The following is a 15302-nucleotide window of genomic DNA, read 5'->3' on the forward strand; positions in this document are numbered from 1 at the left end:
GATGCATATTTTTTATTTTTTATTCAAAACCATAAGATGTTTTGTTTCTTAGTTCTCAAAGTAATACACTCTCAGTGTGAGATCAGAGAAAACACAAATTACATCCCCAAAGTCAACTCCTTATGGCTCTGGGACAAGCTACCATGCAGTTAACTTAACCTGTCCAATGAGTTGTTCAATAAAATATAAAGAGCAGTTAAGCCACACAAAATGGCAAACACAAGTCGAGCAATTATCTTTTTCTGGATTAAAACAGAATTCAGCTAAACTAATGAGACATTTGGCACTTTAATGCATCAATGGGCTGAAGTTAAAGATGTTGCTTGCCTGAGACAAGCCTGTGTAAAGTTTGCCCTTTTGTTATTGTCAAAAAAACTCTTTTTATTTTCCATTTCATTATTATTCTTTTTTTTTAGCCAGGAAACACTCATTGAGATTGAAAATGCCTTTTACAAACACCCCTGGTCAGGAAAGCTGAATAAAACCCATTTTAGACACAAGGACTTAAGCATTAAAACACATAAAAGCAGTAGGTGCAAAATCCTAAACACATTTACAGTAAGACGTTCTTTTATCCAAGTTCTTTAAAAGTGTTCAGCAAGACCAGCTCCTAGAAACTTAAAGCATTTTGCGTGTAAATCTAGGAAGATGGAGCCACGTTTTTCTTGTTATGTAAAATCTAAGTGAAAAGACAGCAGAAAGAGAAGCCATCACTCTGCAAGGTGGTGGTATTATATGTCTGTCGCTAATGGTTCAGGAATGCCAAATTAGTCAGGGGACACACGCGTGAGGCTGTGAACATCAAAATACTTTAAGGGGGCCAATATGATACCAAGCATCATTTAAAAAGAAAGATGACAGCTCCAGTGATCTCATCGCCTCGCAGCTAAAGAGTCAGACTGCCTCCTACACACCACAAACCAAAAAAATGTCCCCTTAGCAAGATGCCAATTTAATTTCAAAAACATATAGGGAATCAAGTGTACAGTTTGTGGAGGCAGAATGAAGAAATTGCGAGGAGAAATTGAAATTACACACATCTTTTAAATTCTGCGCATTTTTCTCCAAAGTGCTTGCCCACGGTCGGCCCTTCAAGCGGGACTCAGGCCCTCTTTGATTCACTGTGACTGCGTAGGTGTGCAGCTGTTAAAATGACTCTCACATTCACATGAGCTCAGAGAGAGAGAAAAAAAAGGTAGCAGACAAATGAAAAATCCCCCCCTGATCAAAGTAAGCTCCTGTATTCATGGGTTGTGTGTTTGCATGTGCACAGCCTTTAGGGTGCTGTTTACATTGAGCAAGCCAAGTCATGCAATCTGATCTCAGGGTTCGACGGCGTCCTCAGACACACTGGTGCACGCATGCACCTTTCTGCACCAAGACCAATCAGGAGTAAATTCTGTTACCTCACCAAGAAATGCTGGCGTCAGTGTATGTTTGTGTGTTTAGACTGCTACTATATGTTGCACCCCGGACACTTAGCTTCAGACGGACCCATTACCAGCTGATCTGAACTGCCCTGTCTAATTTCCTGCTTTCTTTTAGATCCCACTTCTTTGACAAGAAATAGGTGAACAAGGATCCCATCATTGCTTATTTGCCCACCCTGTCCCCCCCCCCCAAGTCAGCGTCTTTCTGCACAGTCTACCCACCAACCCTGCTTACACGTTGTGCGTCCCCAGTGTTTCCCGACCGACAGGCAGGTGTGTGCAGGTGTTCTACCCATCACTCAACATCATATAAACCTCTCCCTGCTCCCTGCAGCACACACCAACCCATACAACTGTGTGCAGCTCCATCAACCCATTCACAAACTGTCATGCATGTCCTAATGAACTCTTGTGTCAATACAAAGTCATCTGAAACACCATTACATTAAAAAAGGAACACAGAAAACCAGCTGAGTTTATTAGAAATCCTTTTATTTACAAAAACCATAGGAATAAAATACCCAACTTTGTAAAGTACATCTATTGAGATTCATCTTCAACCAAATGTTTAAAAAAAAGAAAAAGAAAGAAAAAAGCCTCACATCCAAATAGTTTTAATAACAGTTTTTGGTCAGGCTCAAGTGAGCTTTTATAACCCAGTGTGGTTGTGCAGCGAGGAGGGGGCAAATGTTGTCTGCGTGTGTCACCTGTCGTTGAGGTTGCAGCTAGCGCGTCTCTCAGCGCCCTGCCTCCACGGTGCACCATGCACAGACAGCTGTCTCAACACCCACACATCATGCATGTATAGCATGGTGAGGAATGACATCCTCGCGTACGCACAAACACACCCCAAGCAGCTGCAACATGGCCGCGGTCCCGGACCGGCCGGCACCAGCGAAGTTTCCTGGGAATTAACTACGCCTTCAGCTGCCACAGTTCCAAAAACACGCAGCAAACAACAGTGTGATTTCATATTTGACAATCATGAAGTTAAGGCACTTAGAAAAACAGGAATTGTACACGGATGTGAGTGCTGGCTCCCAGCACCCACAACCCAAAGGGGAGCTCCAGCTGTGTCTTTTTCAAGGCAGTCTAGGATGAGGGACAACACCCAGAGGAGCTGTGTTTATGCAGCAGGGACATGCGGCTGAAGGTCCGCGAGCACGAGCCGCACTGGTACTTCTTCACCTCTGAGTGGGTCTGCAGGTGGGCTCGCAGGTTGGAGCGGTCGGCAAAGGCCCGGTTGCAGTGTTGACAAGCAAAGGGGCGCTCACCTTCATGAGGAACAGAGGGACAGAGAACACCGTCAGCACCAGAGCAACATTTTGCACCCATTACAGTTACATTACAGTCATTGTTTTTAAATGATCCGCCGCAGAAAAGAACACCCCAGCTGAGTTAATGCTGTTGTTTCTCATGCAGACCAACTGATGGGCTGAGATTAGATTGTGTCCTGCTGAGTAATTACATTTGTTCATCGGTCAATAAATATCAATGAGCACAAGGTGCAGCCAATTGCATCAACAAAGTCAAAACAGTGTGAATCAATGGGGGTGACTTAAAATCTTTACCTGTGTGCGTGCGGATGTGTCCTCTGAGCAGCCAGGGCCTGGAGAAGGCTTTGCCGCAAGTTGGGCACACACAGGGAAGAGTGTGTGAGCGGATGTGCATCTTCAGAGCTCCCAGGCTGGTGTACTCCTTGGAGCAATGCTTGCAGTGGAAAGCTGGGCGTGGGGATACTTCTGAGGGAGTGGAAGCAGTCTGCAGTAATGGACCGCTTGGAGGGAGCTGGTGGCTGGACAGCTGATGATGCGAGAGAGCAGAGAGGCTGCCATAGCTCTTGCTGCAGTGTAGACAGTGGTAGATGCTTTGGATGACCTCTGGGCTGGGGGGATCTGAGGTACGGCCGCCGTCCTCTTCTTCCTCTCCGCTGCTGCTGGAAGGAGAGCTGGTGAGGTTCAGAGGGCCCAGCGGAGAGGGAGCCAGGGACACCGGGTTAATTGGAGAGAGGGGAGCAGGCAGGGCATCGGAGCTGGTGAAGAAGGGGCTGCTGGGATGGCAAGTGAGCGCAGACGCGTTGTTTTGTGTTGGAAGTTCGGCCAGTGGAAAGCTTTCTGGGACAAAAGCTGAAAACAAAGAGGAAGTCAAGTCAGGTGGGGTTAAACAGATGATCTAAGCTTGTTATCATTCTTGCTCTCGGGTTGCACTCTATAGAGCATCAACCTTTCTCATCAACACATTTTCCAGATGAATAGATCAGTCTTTTCACCTGCAGGCATACGTTCACAACTCTTTCCTGGCTGCAGGTACTTAGATGTAGCGTTTTAACAGTGATTTGTTGTAGTATTTCCTTTGAAAACTTACCTGTTTGACTTTCCAGCTGGTTTTCTCTGTAATAAGGCTTCTTGTTGGAGAAATACTTCTTGACAAGAAAAGATCGAGGCATTTTGAGCTCGGGTTTTGTCCTCAGCCAGAACAAATAAGACAATCTCCACAACCAAACGCCGACTGTGTCCCCGTGCTCCCGGTTTGATGGCTATTTCCAGACGGACGGAGTTGAAAACTCACAGGAAACAGAACGACAACCTACGATGTTGCGTGTATCTCTCCGTTAAAGTTTGCCTCCTCATATAGAGGGGGAGAAAGCAGCGGGGTGGGTGGGCACGTCCCCGCCCAAAGACACACCCCTGCACGCCGGGGCGCCACCGTCCCCTCAGATCAGGTAAGGGGACGGTGCCCAAAGTGCCAAAATCTGCGCTGAGCGTGTCGGCGACTGCGCATGTCTCCACGGCTTCACGCCATAGGCTTGTACTGAAATATAAATTTTTGAATTAGGTAAAAAATAATAAAATAAAATAAATAACCAGATTGGAATATTGGGTATTCAGGAGTTAAAGATATGAGCTTAAATGTTCTCTTTACTTCATGACGACCTGCTGCAGTACGGGTTCTCATAGGGACTGTCAGCAAATTGCCAGTCAAATCACACATTCAATAGCAAACGATAGCAAATTCATCCAGCACTGTTTTTCTGAAAATTTGTAATAATTAATGTCAAAATTAAAGTTATTGATTTTTTTAAATGTATTCATTTGAAACTTTGAAGAAATTAAAGTCTAATCCCAACTTATGTATTTTTCTCCTAACTAGTGAAAATGATACATAAATTTGGTGTCTTGAAACATAATCTACTTAAAATAACATAAAACAAGATGCAAAAAGTACAGTCAAGGAAAACAAGTTAGCAGTAATTTGAAAATATATGTTTCCATAAAAATATTCATGCAAAGTACAAATTATTTTATATCGCAGCATAATTCACTGTGGTCACATGATGTAAAACCTTTGTTAAATATTTCATTAGTCACGAATTAATTTAAATTAGCTAGCAATGTTCAGTGCGAGCTACTATAAATTACTGAAACAAACGAAGTATCCTATTTCTAAAACTAAATTAAGCATGCACTCCAGATAAGCAACCTCTATCCATGACAGAGCAAAATGTTGATTTAAAAAAAAACTGTCTTGCGTTATTTAGTCAATAATTTGTTGATGATCCCTTAGAGAGTCTTTGCGGGTTCTTAGCAAGTTAAGGGAGTAAACCTCAGTAAACCAAAGACACCACTAAACCAAGAGTTAATATCTGTTCAATCAATAGTTTAGTTTAGTTTGGTCAGAAATCAGGTGCGGCGCCCCCTGTCGGTTGAGAAGTCCGCATTTATTTCTCACATTCCAGAAAAATGTTTAAAATCAGGCTGAAAACCGCAAATATGTCTCCGATGGTCCCTTAGACACAATCAAGCCTTTATCACTCTACACGCACACAGCGATGAGAAGGAGGCATTTCGTTCATAACAAGGAGAGACAAGCGACCTGTCCTCTTTAGCCACTCAGTACAAAAAGCTCAGTTCATCCTGATCTGTTCTCCTCTCCTCTCTCAGCAGGAGATCATTCAGTGTGGAGAGGAGCGGCACTGTTCTCCTGCTTCCTCGCTGCGGGAATCGAGGTCCAAAAAAAAAAAAATTAAACGAGCAGACAGGAACCAAATGATGATGTAAAGTTGGTGCTATTTAAGCGCCTGCCTTGGGGTGGTGTGAAATGCTGGGAGGAAATGAGCTGTAAATTCAGTCTGCACGGTCCGTTAAAAAGTTTTAATTGGGCCAGATTTGAATATTTTTCACCTTTTAGTTATTTTAGACTTATGTTTCATTTTTAAATTATTGCATATTTCACTTGCGTTGAGATTGTCGGTGCGCAAAGTGTTTGGAAATGCGCATCGGGTGCCAGTCATCAGACAGGAATGTCTCAGCCTTTAACTGGAGCTATTTAGCATCGCAAAGGGAGTCAGATGCCGGGTGATGGGGCGGGTTGGTGCACCTGTCCAAAAGGCGCTTTTGTCACCGCATGCCCAAAAGTTCACACGTCGTTACGGCGCTTGTTGATCCTGACGCCACGTAGACTGCGGGGTCAGCAGGGCAGGGCAAACAAAACAGCGAAGAGCCGAGAGACACGTGAAAGCAAATCTTCCTTCACGTTGATGATTCTTTGAGCTTGAAGCGAGACTTGATACGAGTGGTTCTGCCCGCATCACTTTGTGTGTTTCTCGGTTCCTGTATTCATCGCTGTACGAGTGAAAACAGGTTGATTAAACTGTGGCGACGATTCAATTCGTGGAGCTGGTAGAGAGACGGGAGGGGGTAGGGGGGAGGGGGGGGCAATTTGTCTGTAGGAAACACTGCAGACAATTTGTGTTACAGCGTGTTAAAGTGACCCTGCGACACGAACGGTTTTCTGCGGGGAACAGATGTTCCACTCATCTGTGGCTCCAGGCATGAACCACACACAGAAGCCTTCACAGATTGCTTGTTTCTTCTCTGAATAATCTGAAATCACCGCAGCAGAAAGGAATGTAGTTTTCAAGAATGAGAAAGTTGGTCTCATGATTAAGATTAAGATGCAAAATATTCTGCTGGTAAATTAGTTCTTACTTTCCTGCGCAGGTTGCATACAAGTTGATTTAGACAGATTGGGAATCTTGGCCTTAAAACTGACAATAAGCATCCCTCTAAGCATACTGTGAACTATGGTGGTGGCAGCATTATGTTGTAGGATTTTTGTTCTGGTCAGAACTAAATGGCCCAGAAAAAGTACAGGTCTACATCCATATGGGAATTAGTGACGAGGCTTGAAAATTTTCTGTTCTGCAGTCGCTGTCAGTCTAATTTGACTGAACTTCAGTTGTTTTGCAAAAAAAAAAAAAAAAAGGAAGTGACATAAATGTCTTCTAGATGTACAAGCTTAGCAAAGGCACATCCCAAAAGTCTTGCAGCTGGACTTGTGTTCAAACCTGGTTCAAACTTTCTTATTTTACTTGTAAAGAATTTTAAATGCATCATCTCCTATTTCTTCACCTTCATACACTGCTCAGTGTTACTCAGCATGAAATACAGTGAGGTTTTTGGTTATAAGGTGACAAACAGTTGGTGTGAATACTTTTGCAAGATGCTGAATTTGCTGTTTTTAATCAATAGCTCAAACTCAAGCACAACAACAGCAACAAAAAAGAAAAACAACATAATTCCCACATGCAAATGCTACATCAAACTTTAGGTGAAACAGACAAAAAAAAATCCAAACTAAAATTTCAAGGATTTTCTTTCACAGCAAAATCCGCCCTCGTTTTTGATTATTCCAGCTCTAAATTTCCCCTTTCTAACTGCTTTTCAGAGCCTAACGGTGCCGACTTCCATCATGTATTTGAATAGAAATGACACCAAACATCTATTGTCATTGTATGCATGCATCAAGTGCACCTTTACATTTCAAAACCCCATCTACTATCTTAGACCAATCAGGTGCATTGTAACCATTCAGTCAATTCAGGAGACAGGTAGCGGCCACTTGATTACATTTACATCGAGTCAATGGAGGTTTTTCAGCGGAGACAGAGGAATCAGCTCTTCTTTGATTGAGTCTGTAGTACGCGTCTTAAAGTCCATCAGATTTATTCTGAAAGCCGTTGGATAAATCTGGGGTAAACGACCTCTGTCATGCCCCTATTCGATTATTCCAGATGTATTCTAACTGCTTCATTCATTTTCACGGCTGCATCTTTGTTTGCTTGCACATGCAAACCAGGGCGCATGTGTAAGTGTTGCCCTGCAGTTCAGAGGTCCACAAGGTGGAAGATAAGATTATCCCACAGGAATGCACAGCAGTTCGTTTGGACACCAACTCCTACACGTGATCTGTAGTTTGGTCACATTGTGTGTTTAGCTCTTTGAGCAAGGCATGCTCTGTATGTCTGAGCATGACATGATGAGATGTGTACAACATGATCACTTAAAGCCTCGTCTATTATTTCTGCTCAGCATGATCTATTTAGACATATTTTCGTTGTGCAAGCATAAAACAGGTCACTCTTGAAAATGAGACCTTATTTGTCAGTGAGATTTACCTGTGTAATTATATATATTTATACACTTCTATTATATATCTACCTCTACTATCAAGTCTGACTCTTTCATTCAGACTTCAACGGCTTAATAACGGGGCAGATTTATATTCACATTTTCATTTCTTTGTGCTCGTGCCGTTTGTTTGCAGAGCGTGTCAATTTACAGACCAAGTGAGGTTTTACACATCCATCGGCAAATGATAATAATGTCAGTCATTATTAGATTTGTCCACAGTCGTATTGTTGCATGTGAGTCAAGAACAAACACGTCACAAGCAAACATCTACATCTCACACACAGGTGGAAACATTGTCTATTTTTATGGGGGGTGGTGAAATTAAATGTTAGCTCAAAAACCCAGAGAGAAAATGATGGGAATGTGGTTTATTAAACCAGGTTCAAGATTTATTTCCCTTTAACTTGACCTAAAAATTCTTAGATAACAAAAAGACGGTCAGACTGAGAAGCTTGTACTTGGAATTTATCCTGATGTGAGCTTGTGTTTTATATTTCAGTACTTTCTGAACAACAGGTAAACATATCCTTTCATGCATTATTCAAAAACCTAAGATTTTTTTTCATGTGAAATTGTCATGTGATATTTTTTCTACAAATGAAATTTTCTTTTTCAAAAATGTTATGAGCTATGCAGTTACCTAATATTGTCATAATGTTTCAATGTTTTTGTTTCCTTTCCTTTATAGCCTTCATACAACAGGCTTTTTCAATTTGTTCTGTACAAACAAATCTGCATTTCTGTAGAACTTGAAGATTTTTTATTTTTTTGTGCTACATCATGGCTTTGATATTATTATTATTATTATTATTATTATTATTATTATTATTATTATTATTATTGCTGTTGTTGTTGTTGATCGTAGGCTATTTACTCAGCAAATTCAAATTTCAGACGACCTACAATCTTAATTGGCGCCACCTGCTGTTAGAGATGTGAACCAGTTCCTGAAAATACTCCAATTTGCCACAAGGTGGCGACAAATAATTAATATTTGTTCTCAGACTATTAATGTTATTTATAATCACGTTATTCTACTTTTTTTTTTTAATCCTCTACAGAACTACAAAAAGTATGAGAAGTCAGGAATATGTTACTAAACATAAAAGTTTCGAAACATTCTGAAACAGAAAGATAAGCCGTTTGGAATAGTTTTATTTAAAATGATTTCATCAAAAATTTTATTTTTTTTTATTGTTGTTTTGTTTAAGGAAACTGTGCCTCTTTTAACATTGCTAATGTTAAAAGCACAAAAAATAAATAAATAAAAATCTTCCAAAGCACTTGTTCTATTGTGTGCAATATTTCAGAAGCTGTGTAGGTCTTTACAAATCTGAGGCTCTGCATTCTTTCAAGAGGTGAAGCCTTTTTCCAGGAAACTCTTCCAAACAAGTTCTACTTGATTGGAAGAGTTTATAGTTACTACAAACGTAATGCTTTGATGAAAATGATTGAGCTTAGAACAATAGATAAGTTTAATGTTTGGCAAAGCGATGTAAATTTATCTGTGCTGTCTTAAACCAGGGTTGAATTTGAATGTATTTAATTAAATGAAAGAGTCCATTTCAGGTGCGATAAACCTCAGTCTCCAACTGGGTTCTCCAACTCTTACATGTGCCTGTGTTCAAAAGCACCTTAAAAAAATTGTAGACGTACATCAAAAAGTTAGTTTATTTCACTATTTCAATTGGATCTGTTTATGTTTATAAAATGCCTTGAAAGAACAGTCAATATAAATATAAATTACTGAAATGAATTTATCTCAACTCATTTGAAAGGTTCTGTACAAGGGCAACCTTCAGAAAACCTTCAGCAAATTTGTCCTGGGGTTTCAAATAATCTTTATCATTTTACATTTTTTGCAGTTAAAACCTATCAAAGAGAAACATTAACTTTTTAAAAACAATTGTACTAATTTAATTTAGCTGGAACAACATCCATTTCATTTTTGCAAAACAATAAATTTCTAAAGTAAAATATTTACTCTGACACCTAATTTGCTTCATAAAAATGAGCTGGAAGATTTACATACAGTTCCTAGTTCCACCAGGTTATGTTTTCACCCACGTTTTCAGTTTTATTTTTTTCTTACTGAGACTACTCTGAAAAGATTTATTCATTAAAAATATGATCGGTGATTTCTACTGAATAAATGTTGTGACTCAAGGCGTTCAACAAAAATCTCGAAAAAGAGTGGAGATGCCGGGGATTGAACCCGGGGCCTCATACATGCAAAGCATGCGCTCTACCACTGAGCTACATCCCCTGCTGGAATCTCAGGCGACCAGGAAGTCATTTTAAACATAACCAGTCAGTTGCATCTGCTGGAAAGAACTTTATGTACAAAACCTTATTTTTGACCTATTTTCACTCCTTATTTTGTAGTTTAAATTTCCGTTTTTTCACCAAGTTTCCCCGCCTTGCTCCAAATAATAGAAATGATTATTTAAGCATATTTTTGCATATTCGTTGAAGAGGCGCTTTTTTATGTGACGACTAACCGACGCGAGTACATGTGATGAAAAATAAAGACGTTTGCTCCAATTTAAGTTATTTTTTTTAACCTTTCTGATGCTTTGTGCTATTTTTAACCTTGCCTTTAGGCGGTGGACAGGACACATCTGAGTCTGTCTGACCAAGGAGTTCCTGATGATCCCACACTGAGTGAAAAGCAAATAATGAACTGACAGTGCTGAAGGACAGCCAGACAAGGTTGCCGTCTATATTTTTCTTAAATGAATGGCGCCTGAAACTCATTTCTTGTCATCCGTGACAGCATAATCCTTTAGAGAATTTAAAATAGCTCTCCTGGTTACGTTTCGTAATACCCTCCAGGGGGGAACGTTGCCCCCTTCCGTCTGGTGAGCACAGACTGTTCTCACCCATGTTTATCGGTGAGTATGCACACTTTGCCAAGGACACTGTCTCCAGACCCTGCTTGCTCTGGCCTTGTAGGGCTAGATCCACTGGATGCAGATTCTGCAGGAGAGCTCTCTTTGTAGACCAGGGACCTCCCAGGAAAAAGAAGATCTGTCAATTCTACTCCCTCCTGCTGTGTAAATTTGGATTAAAGAGTGCAATCAGGCTATGCCTGCTGAGTAAGCGATATTAACATAGTGCTGTTGACGAGAGGTTATCTGGGGACTGTGTGAAGAGTTTCAAGTACAGACAGGCTGCATGCAATATGAGACAAGCAGAGGAGTTAGTCATCTAAGGCCACAGACCGGCTAACACTAGTGGACGGTGTTAGAAGAAATGATTTGGGGTTTGGCATGTTTCTAAAGGTGGAGCTTAATGGGTTTTTTTACTTCAATTATTTTTAAAATAGCCTTTTCTGTCTCAGAGGATGTCTATTCAGGCCACTGACTGTCATACAGCCAAACAATACTGATGTTTTTTAACATAAGTTATTAAATCAAATGAGCACCCAGTCAGAGGAGGGCAATATGTTATGACAAGGTATGGTGGCCCAGGGTCAATGAAACGCAAAAGCCACACCAAAAGTCACAACGGAAGTCATGCTAAATCTATGGATTTGCCAGAAATATTTGTCTGTGTTCACAATGAAACCCCTTTTCCTCCTTCTCTCTCAAAGTTTTATTATATTAGCATAATTTCAGTTTAAGCATGACCTAGTGTGGCTTTGCCTCTTGTGTTGTGGCTGTTGCATTTTGTTGACTTTTCTGAGCCACTATAACAACTAGTAGTTATGCACATCACAAACTTGGCCTGTGTAGAAAAGCAGCAAAAGGAAACCAGGTGTATGAAGTCCAATTTTCAGTGTGGCACAATTCAGTCTCTATGTGGGACACAGTAAGTGGAAGAAGGTGCACTGGCAAGAAATCTAACACAGCACATCACTCTGAATGCTCCACTTCCAAAGTGAAACATTGTGGCATCAGCATCGTGCTTTGAGGTGGCTTTTTGTCAGCAATCTGAAGGGAATACAGTTAGAGATGGACAGAGCTAATTACAGAAATGTTCTTGGAGAAAGAAATTCTTTAATATGTTGCAAAAGACTTGAACCCAGGATATAGCTTTACCTTTTAAAAGGACAAACAACCCCAAACATAGAGCCAGAGTTATAGTAGAAAGCTGCTGTCTTGCAAATCAGAATTTGAGCTATTTTACAAAGTAGACGGGGAAAACCATCAACCTTAAGATAAGCAAAGCCATTAGAGACATCCCACCAAAAAACTTGCAGCGGTAACAGCAACAAAAGGCATTTATACAAAATATTAGCTAAATACAAATTAATACACATTGTTGTTGTTATTTTCTTCTATAAAAGGACCCTTGTATCACATTTAGGGACTACATTTTGTATGTTCATTATTGTAAAAAGAAAAAATTATCCTAATGTGCTGAAGATGAAGAGCTTTTACATATCTCTTAAAATTAGTGCCAGTTGTTTGGTGGTAACACTTCTTATCACAGGGGGCTGCTGTCTTATCGTCAGCCAGATGGTAGGAGGCCTAAGACAAGAGAGACACTAAAAATAAAGCCTACGTTACACGATGAAGGTAAATATTGTGAAGTTAAGCATCTAAACTTAAGAATTAAAATAAGCTAAGTAAAATCAGAGAATGTGAAGGACCAGACATTTTTTTCAGTCTGATTTTTCAAAATGTCTTTTACCACCATTTGATAAATAAATTACAGCTGTTAAAAACAGAGAGAGATAAGGGCGACTAATGTGTGACCTTTCACCTGGTTTCCTGACCAGCATAAAAAACTGCAGGTCTCTTAGGGAACTTAGGTGAAAGCACCCAAATGAATTGAGGAAGAGGGAAAAAAACAATAATCACCACTGCCTTTTGGATATTTAATTAGTAAGCTTGAGCTACAATTATTTGTGAAAATTGTTACTATAATCATTTCTAGCACATAATAGCAAACACAAACATCTCGACACGTACCCGTTTCATGTTTTGTATGTTTTCCACTGAGAACCCTGGGCATGACAAAACAAGCGCTAGAGGGCTGTGACTTGTCCAGATTAGCTTGAGAGCACAAACATTAGACACAGATGCACACAGTGTTCTCGGTGAATGTTTGTGTTCAGCGTGTCAATTGAGTTTGGATGTCATTATCACTGCAGTGTGTTCGGTGTGTTTTCTGTCTCTCGGTGTGCTTGCGTGCTCCAGTCACCCAGCACCTGGTAACTGTATCGGCCTCGCCACCCAGACTTAAGACAGCTTTGAGGAGTGCTTTTATTTAAAACATCACATCCTCATGAGAAATCTGTGACACATTCAGCAGGAATCTGGAGACAGGTGTGGTGCTTTTTTGTTCATAGCGTCCAGCTGAGTTTCTGTTATTGTCGCTTCCTTACAGTGCAGCACTAAAAAACACTTGACTACTTTGCAGCCGAGGAGTCAGACTTTATTTACAAGCTTTAGGTAGATCTGCTTAGGCTGCCTCTTCATTCTTTTTTTATACTATTCTTTGTACTTGACATGAGTTTGCATGTTACACTGTTGTCAAAAAACTGAAAACCCTGTAAAGTGTGCAGTCAAAAAAAATGAGGCCTTCACAAACCCTCCATCTAGTTAATCATTAATGATTTCAGCTTTTAAATACACAATTTCATATCTGTCACTGAATGTCAGTGGTTGTTGACAGGAAAGTGCCAAAAAAAAAACACTTTAAGCAGGTTTCCTGTTTTGTTTTCTGCTATGCAAAGACACAATACAGGATCAGGCTTTGAAGTCCAGGAGCCTTTTAGGCCTGAATGATTCATGGGACAGTGTGATGTGGCTTAAGCAAAACAGTTGTAGGAGTAAAAATGTGAGCATAAACAGCATAAACAACTCTCCAGCAGTGGACCTAGAAGAGGTGAAGGCCTTTTTAAAAATGAAGGGTTTTTTTAAGGAGCAAAGAATAAACGATTGGGAATTAAATAGAAAACACATAGAAATATCAGTAGGGCTTAAAACTTCACTGTACATGTTACATCAAAATTGATCAACTATTTTGTGGTTTTACTTTACTTTATTTTATAGTAAAAAAGTCCATGATCATTTATGAACTTCTGTGACTTGATTAAGTTTTATTCAGTTTTGTCATGCAGGGTTTGTATTATTGGACTCCACTGTTTAGTAATGTTCTGTTCCGTGATTGTTTTTCTATCCTAGTATATCTTCATTTTACCATCAACTCTCTCATGAGAAGGGTTCTGCCTGCATCTTGCTTATGTTTTGGTCCAGTTCCATAAAAGCACATGGAAGGACCAAATGCAATACAAACTGTACATTTGTCAAAACAAGATTTATTATTTAAAAAATAACACTAAGCTGTTCCATATAGACTGGCCTCTAACTTTGATTCCAGTTAAGCTTTTGACATGTCAATGGTTGATTATAGTTTCTGTTGGCCTGGTAAGGCTTTTTCTACTTAATATTATCCAACTAGCCATCCTTTTTTATATATATACTTATATCCATTACAAGAAGAGAGCAAATTCCCTTCTCCTATAAGGAAAGGTCTCAAAGGCAACTTATAGTGACTAAACTTAATTGCTGTTTATAGGTGGTGAAACCAGAACACTTTAGAGAATCCATGCATGCAGAAGGACCTGAGTGCAGTTTACACCAATATATGAGTTTACACCAATATGTGGAAGTGGATATATTAGAAGAGAAGCAAAGCTGTTTGGTGATCGATCAGGTGTGCAATTCTTTATGGAGTTATATTTTTACAATATAAAGCTACACCAGTGTGGGCAACAGCAGTGTGTATAGATGTGCGCCATGATGTGAGCCTTCACACCATTGTATAAAGTGGGGCAAAAAAAAGAAGAAGGAAACTGGAGACTGCAGGAAGAACAAAACACCACCAGGGGTTTAAACCAAAAGTCCAGAAATACTATTGGACGCCCAGATGCTGCATTCATAAAAAGTCAGTAGGAGTGGGTGGTATACAGTGTGATGAATTTAGGTCCATCCCATTAAGGAACAATGAGCTGAGTGATGCTTTGGGGAGAAAGAGATCACTATTTACATAAATAAAATTCCAGCAGCATCACTGAAAAGAATAACTTTGGTGCTGTCTGCACTGTGGCTGTTTACTCATTTGAATATTTGAGGCTTATTTCTTCCAGTTAATGATCAGCTTGATCAGTGTGGTGTCAGATGAGACATGCAAATAGGATTAGGTAATCCACCGTTAGCTATGAATTTGCAAAAAAGAAAACTTAAGAATAGCATGAATATGGAGTGAAGAGTTATTTCAATATACTATGACTGTTTTGATTACTTCAAGGGAATTAGTTTTTTGACTAACATATAACTTTACTGCGCCCTGAGCAGGCCCTGGATCAGTTTACCCTCCCCCAGCCCTGCTTTCCAACAACAGAGCTGCTGGAAAGCAGAAGCTGATCAGGGATCAGTCTCCATTT

General features: G+C 40.1%; 1 protein-coding gene and 1 non-coding gene across 2 annotated transcripts; both read right to left on the reverse strand.

The window, feature by feature from the left end:
- Nucleotides 1–1910: 1910 nt before the first annotated feature.
- Nucleotides 1911–4068, reverse strand: LOC102229750 (protein snail homolog Sna). Its single transcript, XM_023330723.1, has 3 exons — nt 3795–4068; nt 3002–3556; nt 1911–2704 (listed from the first exon to the last, which is right to left on the reverse strand). The coding sequence occupies exons 1-3, from the start codon at nt 3874–3876 to the stop codon at nt 2523–2525; spliced, it is 819 nt and encodes a 272-aa protein (XP_023186491.1). The 5' UTR covers nt 3877–4068; the 3' UTR covers nt 1911–2522.
- A 6029-nt stretch (nt 4069–10097) lies between these two features.
- trnaa-ugc lies at nt 10098–10169 on the reverse strand. The gene has a single exon. It is a non-coding gene; the product is annotated as a tRNA-Ala (tRNA).
- Nucleotides 10170–15302: the final 5133 nt, after the last annotated feature.

Source organism: Xiphophorus maculatus, chromosome 1 (genome assembly GCF_002775205.1).
Source record: "Xiphophorus maculatus strain JP 163 A chromosome 1, X_maculatus-5.0-male, whole genome shotgun sequence".
NCBI classification, from domain to species: domain Eukaryota; kingdom Metazoa; phylum Chordata; class Actinopteri; order Cyprinodontiformes; family Poeciliidae; genus Xiphophorus; species Xiphophorus maculatus.

What these genes read in the sequence shown, in the direction of transcription:
- LOC102229750 (XM_023330723.1), bottom strand. Translation starts at nt 3,876, where the DNA reads ATGCCTCGATCTTTTCTTGTCAAGAAGTATTTCTCCAACAAGAAGCCT. An exon ending in CCAGCTGGAAAGTCAAACAG is followed by an intron (nt 3,557 to 3,794) that starts GTAAGTTTTCAA and finishes CTTTGTTTTCAG; the next exon opens with CTTTTGTCCCAGAAAGCTTT. An exon ending in ACACATCCGCACGCACACAG is followed by an intron (nt 2,705 to 3,001) that starts GTAAAGATTTTA and finishes TTCCTCATGAAG; the next exon opens with GTGAGCGCCCCTTTGCTTGT.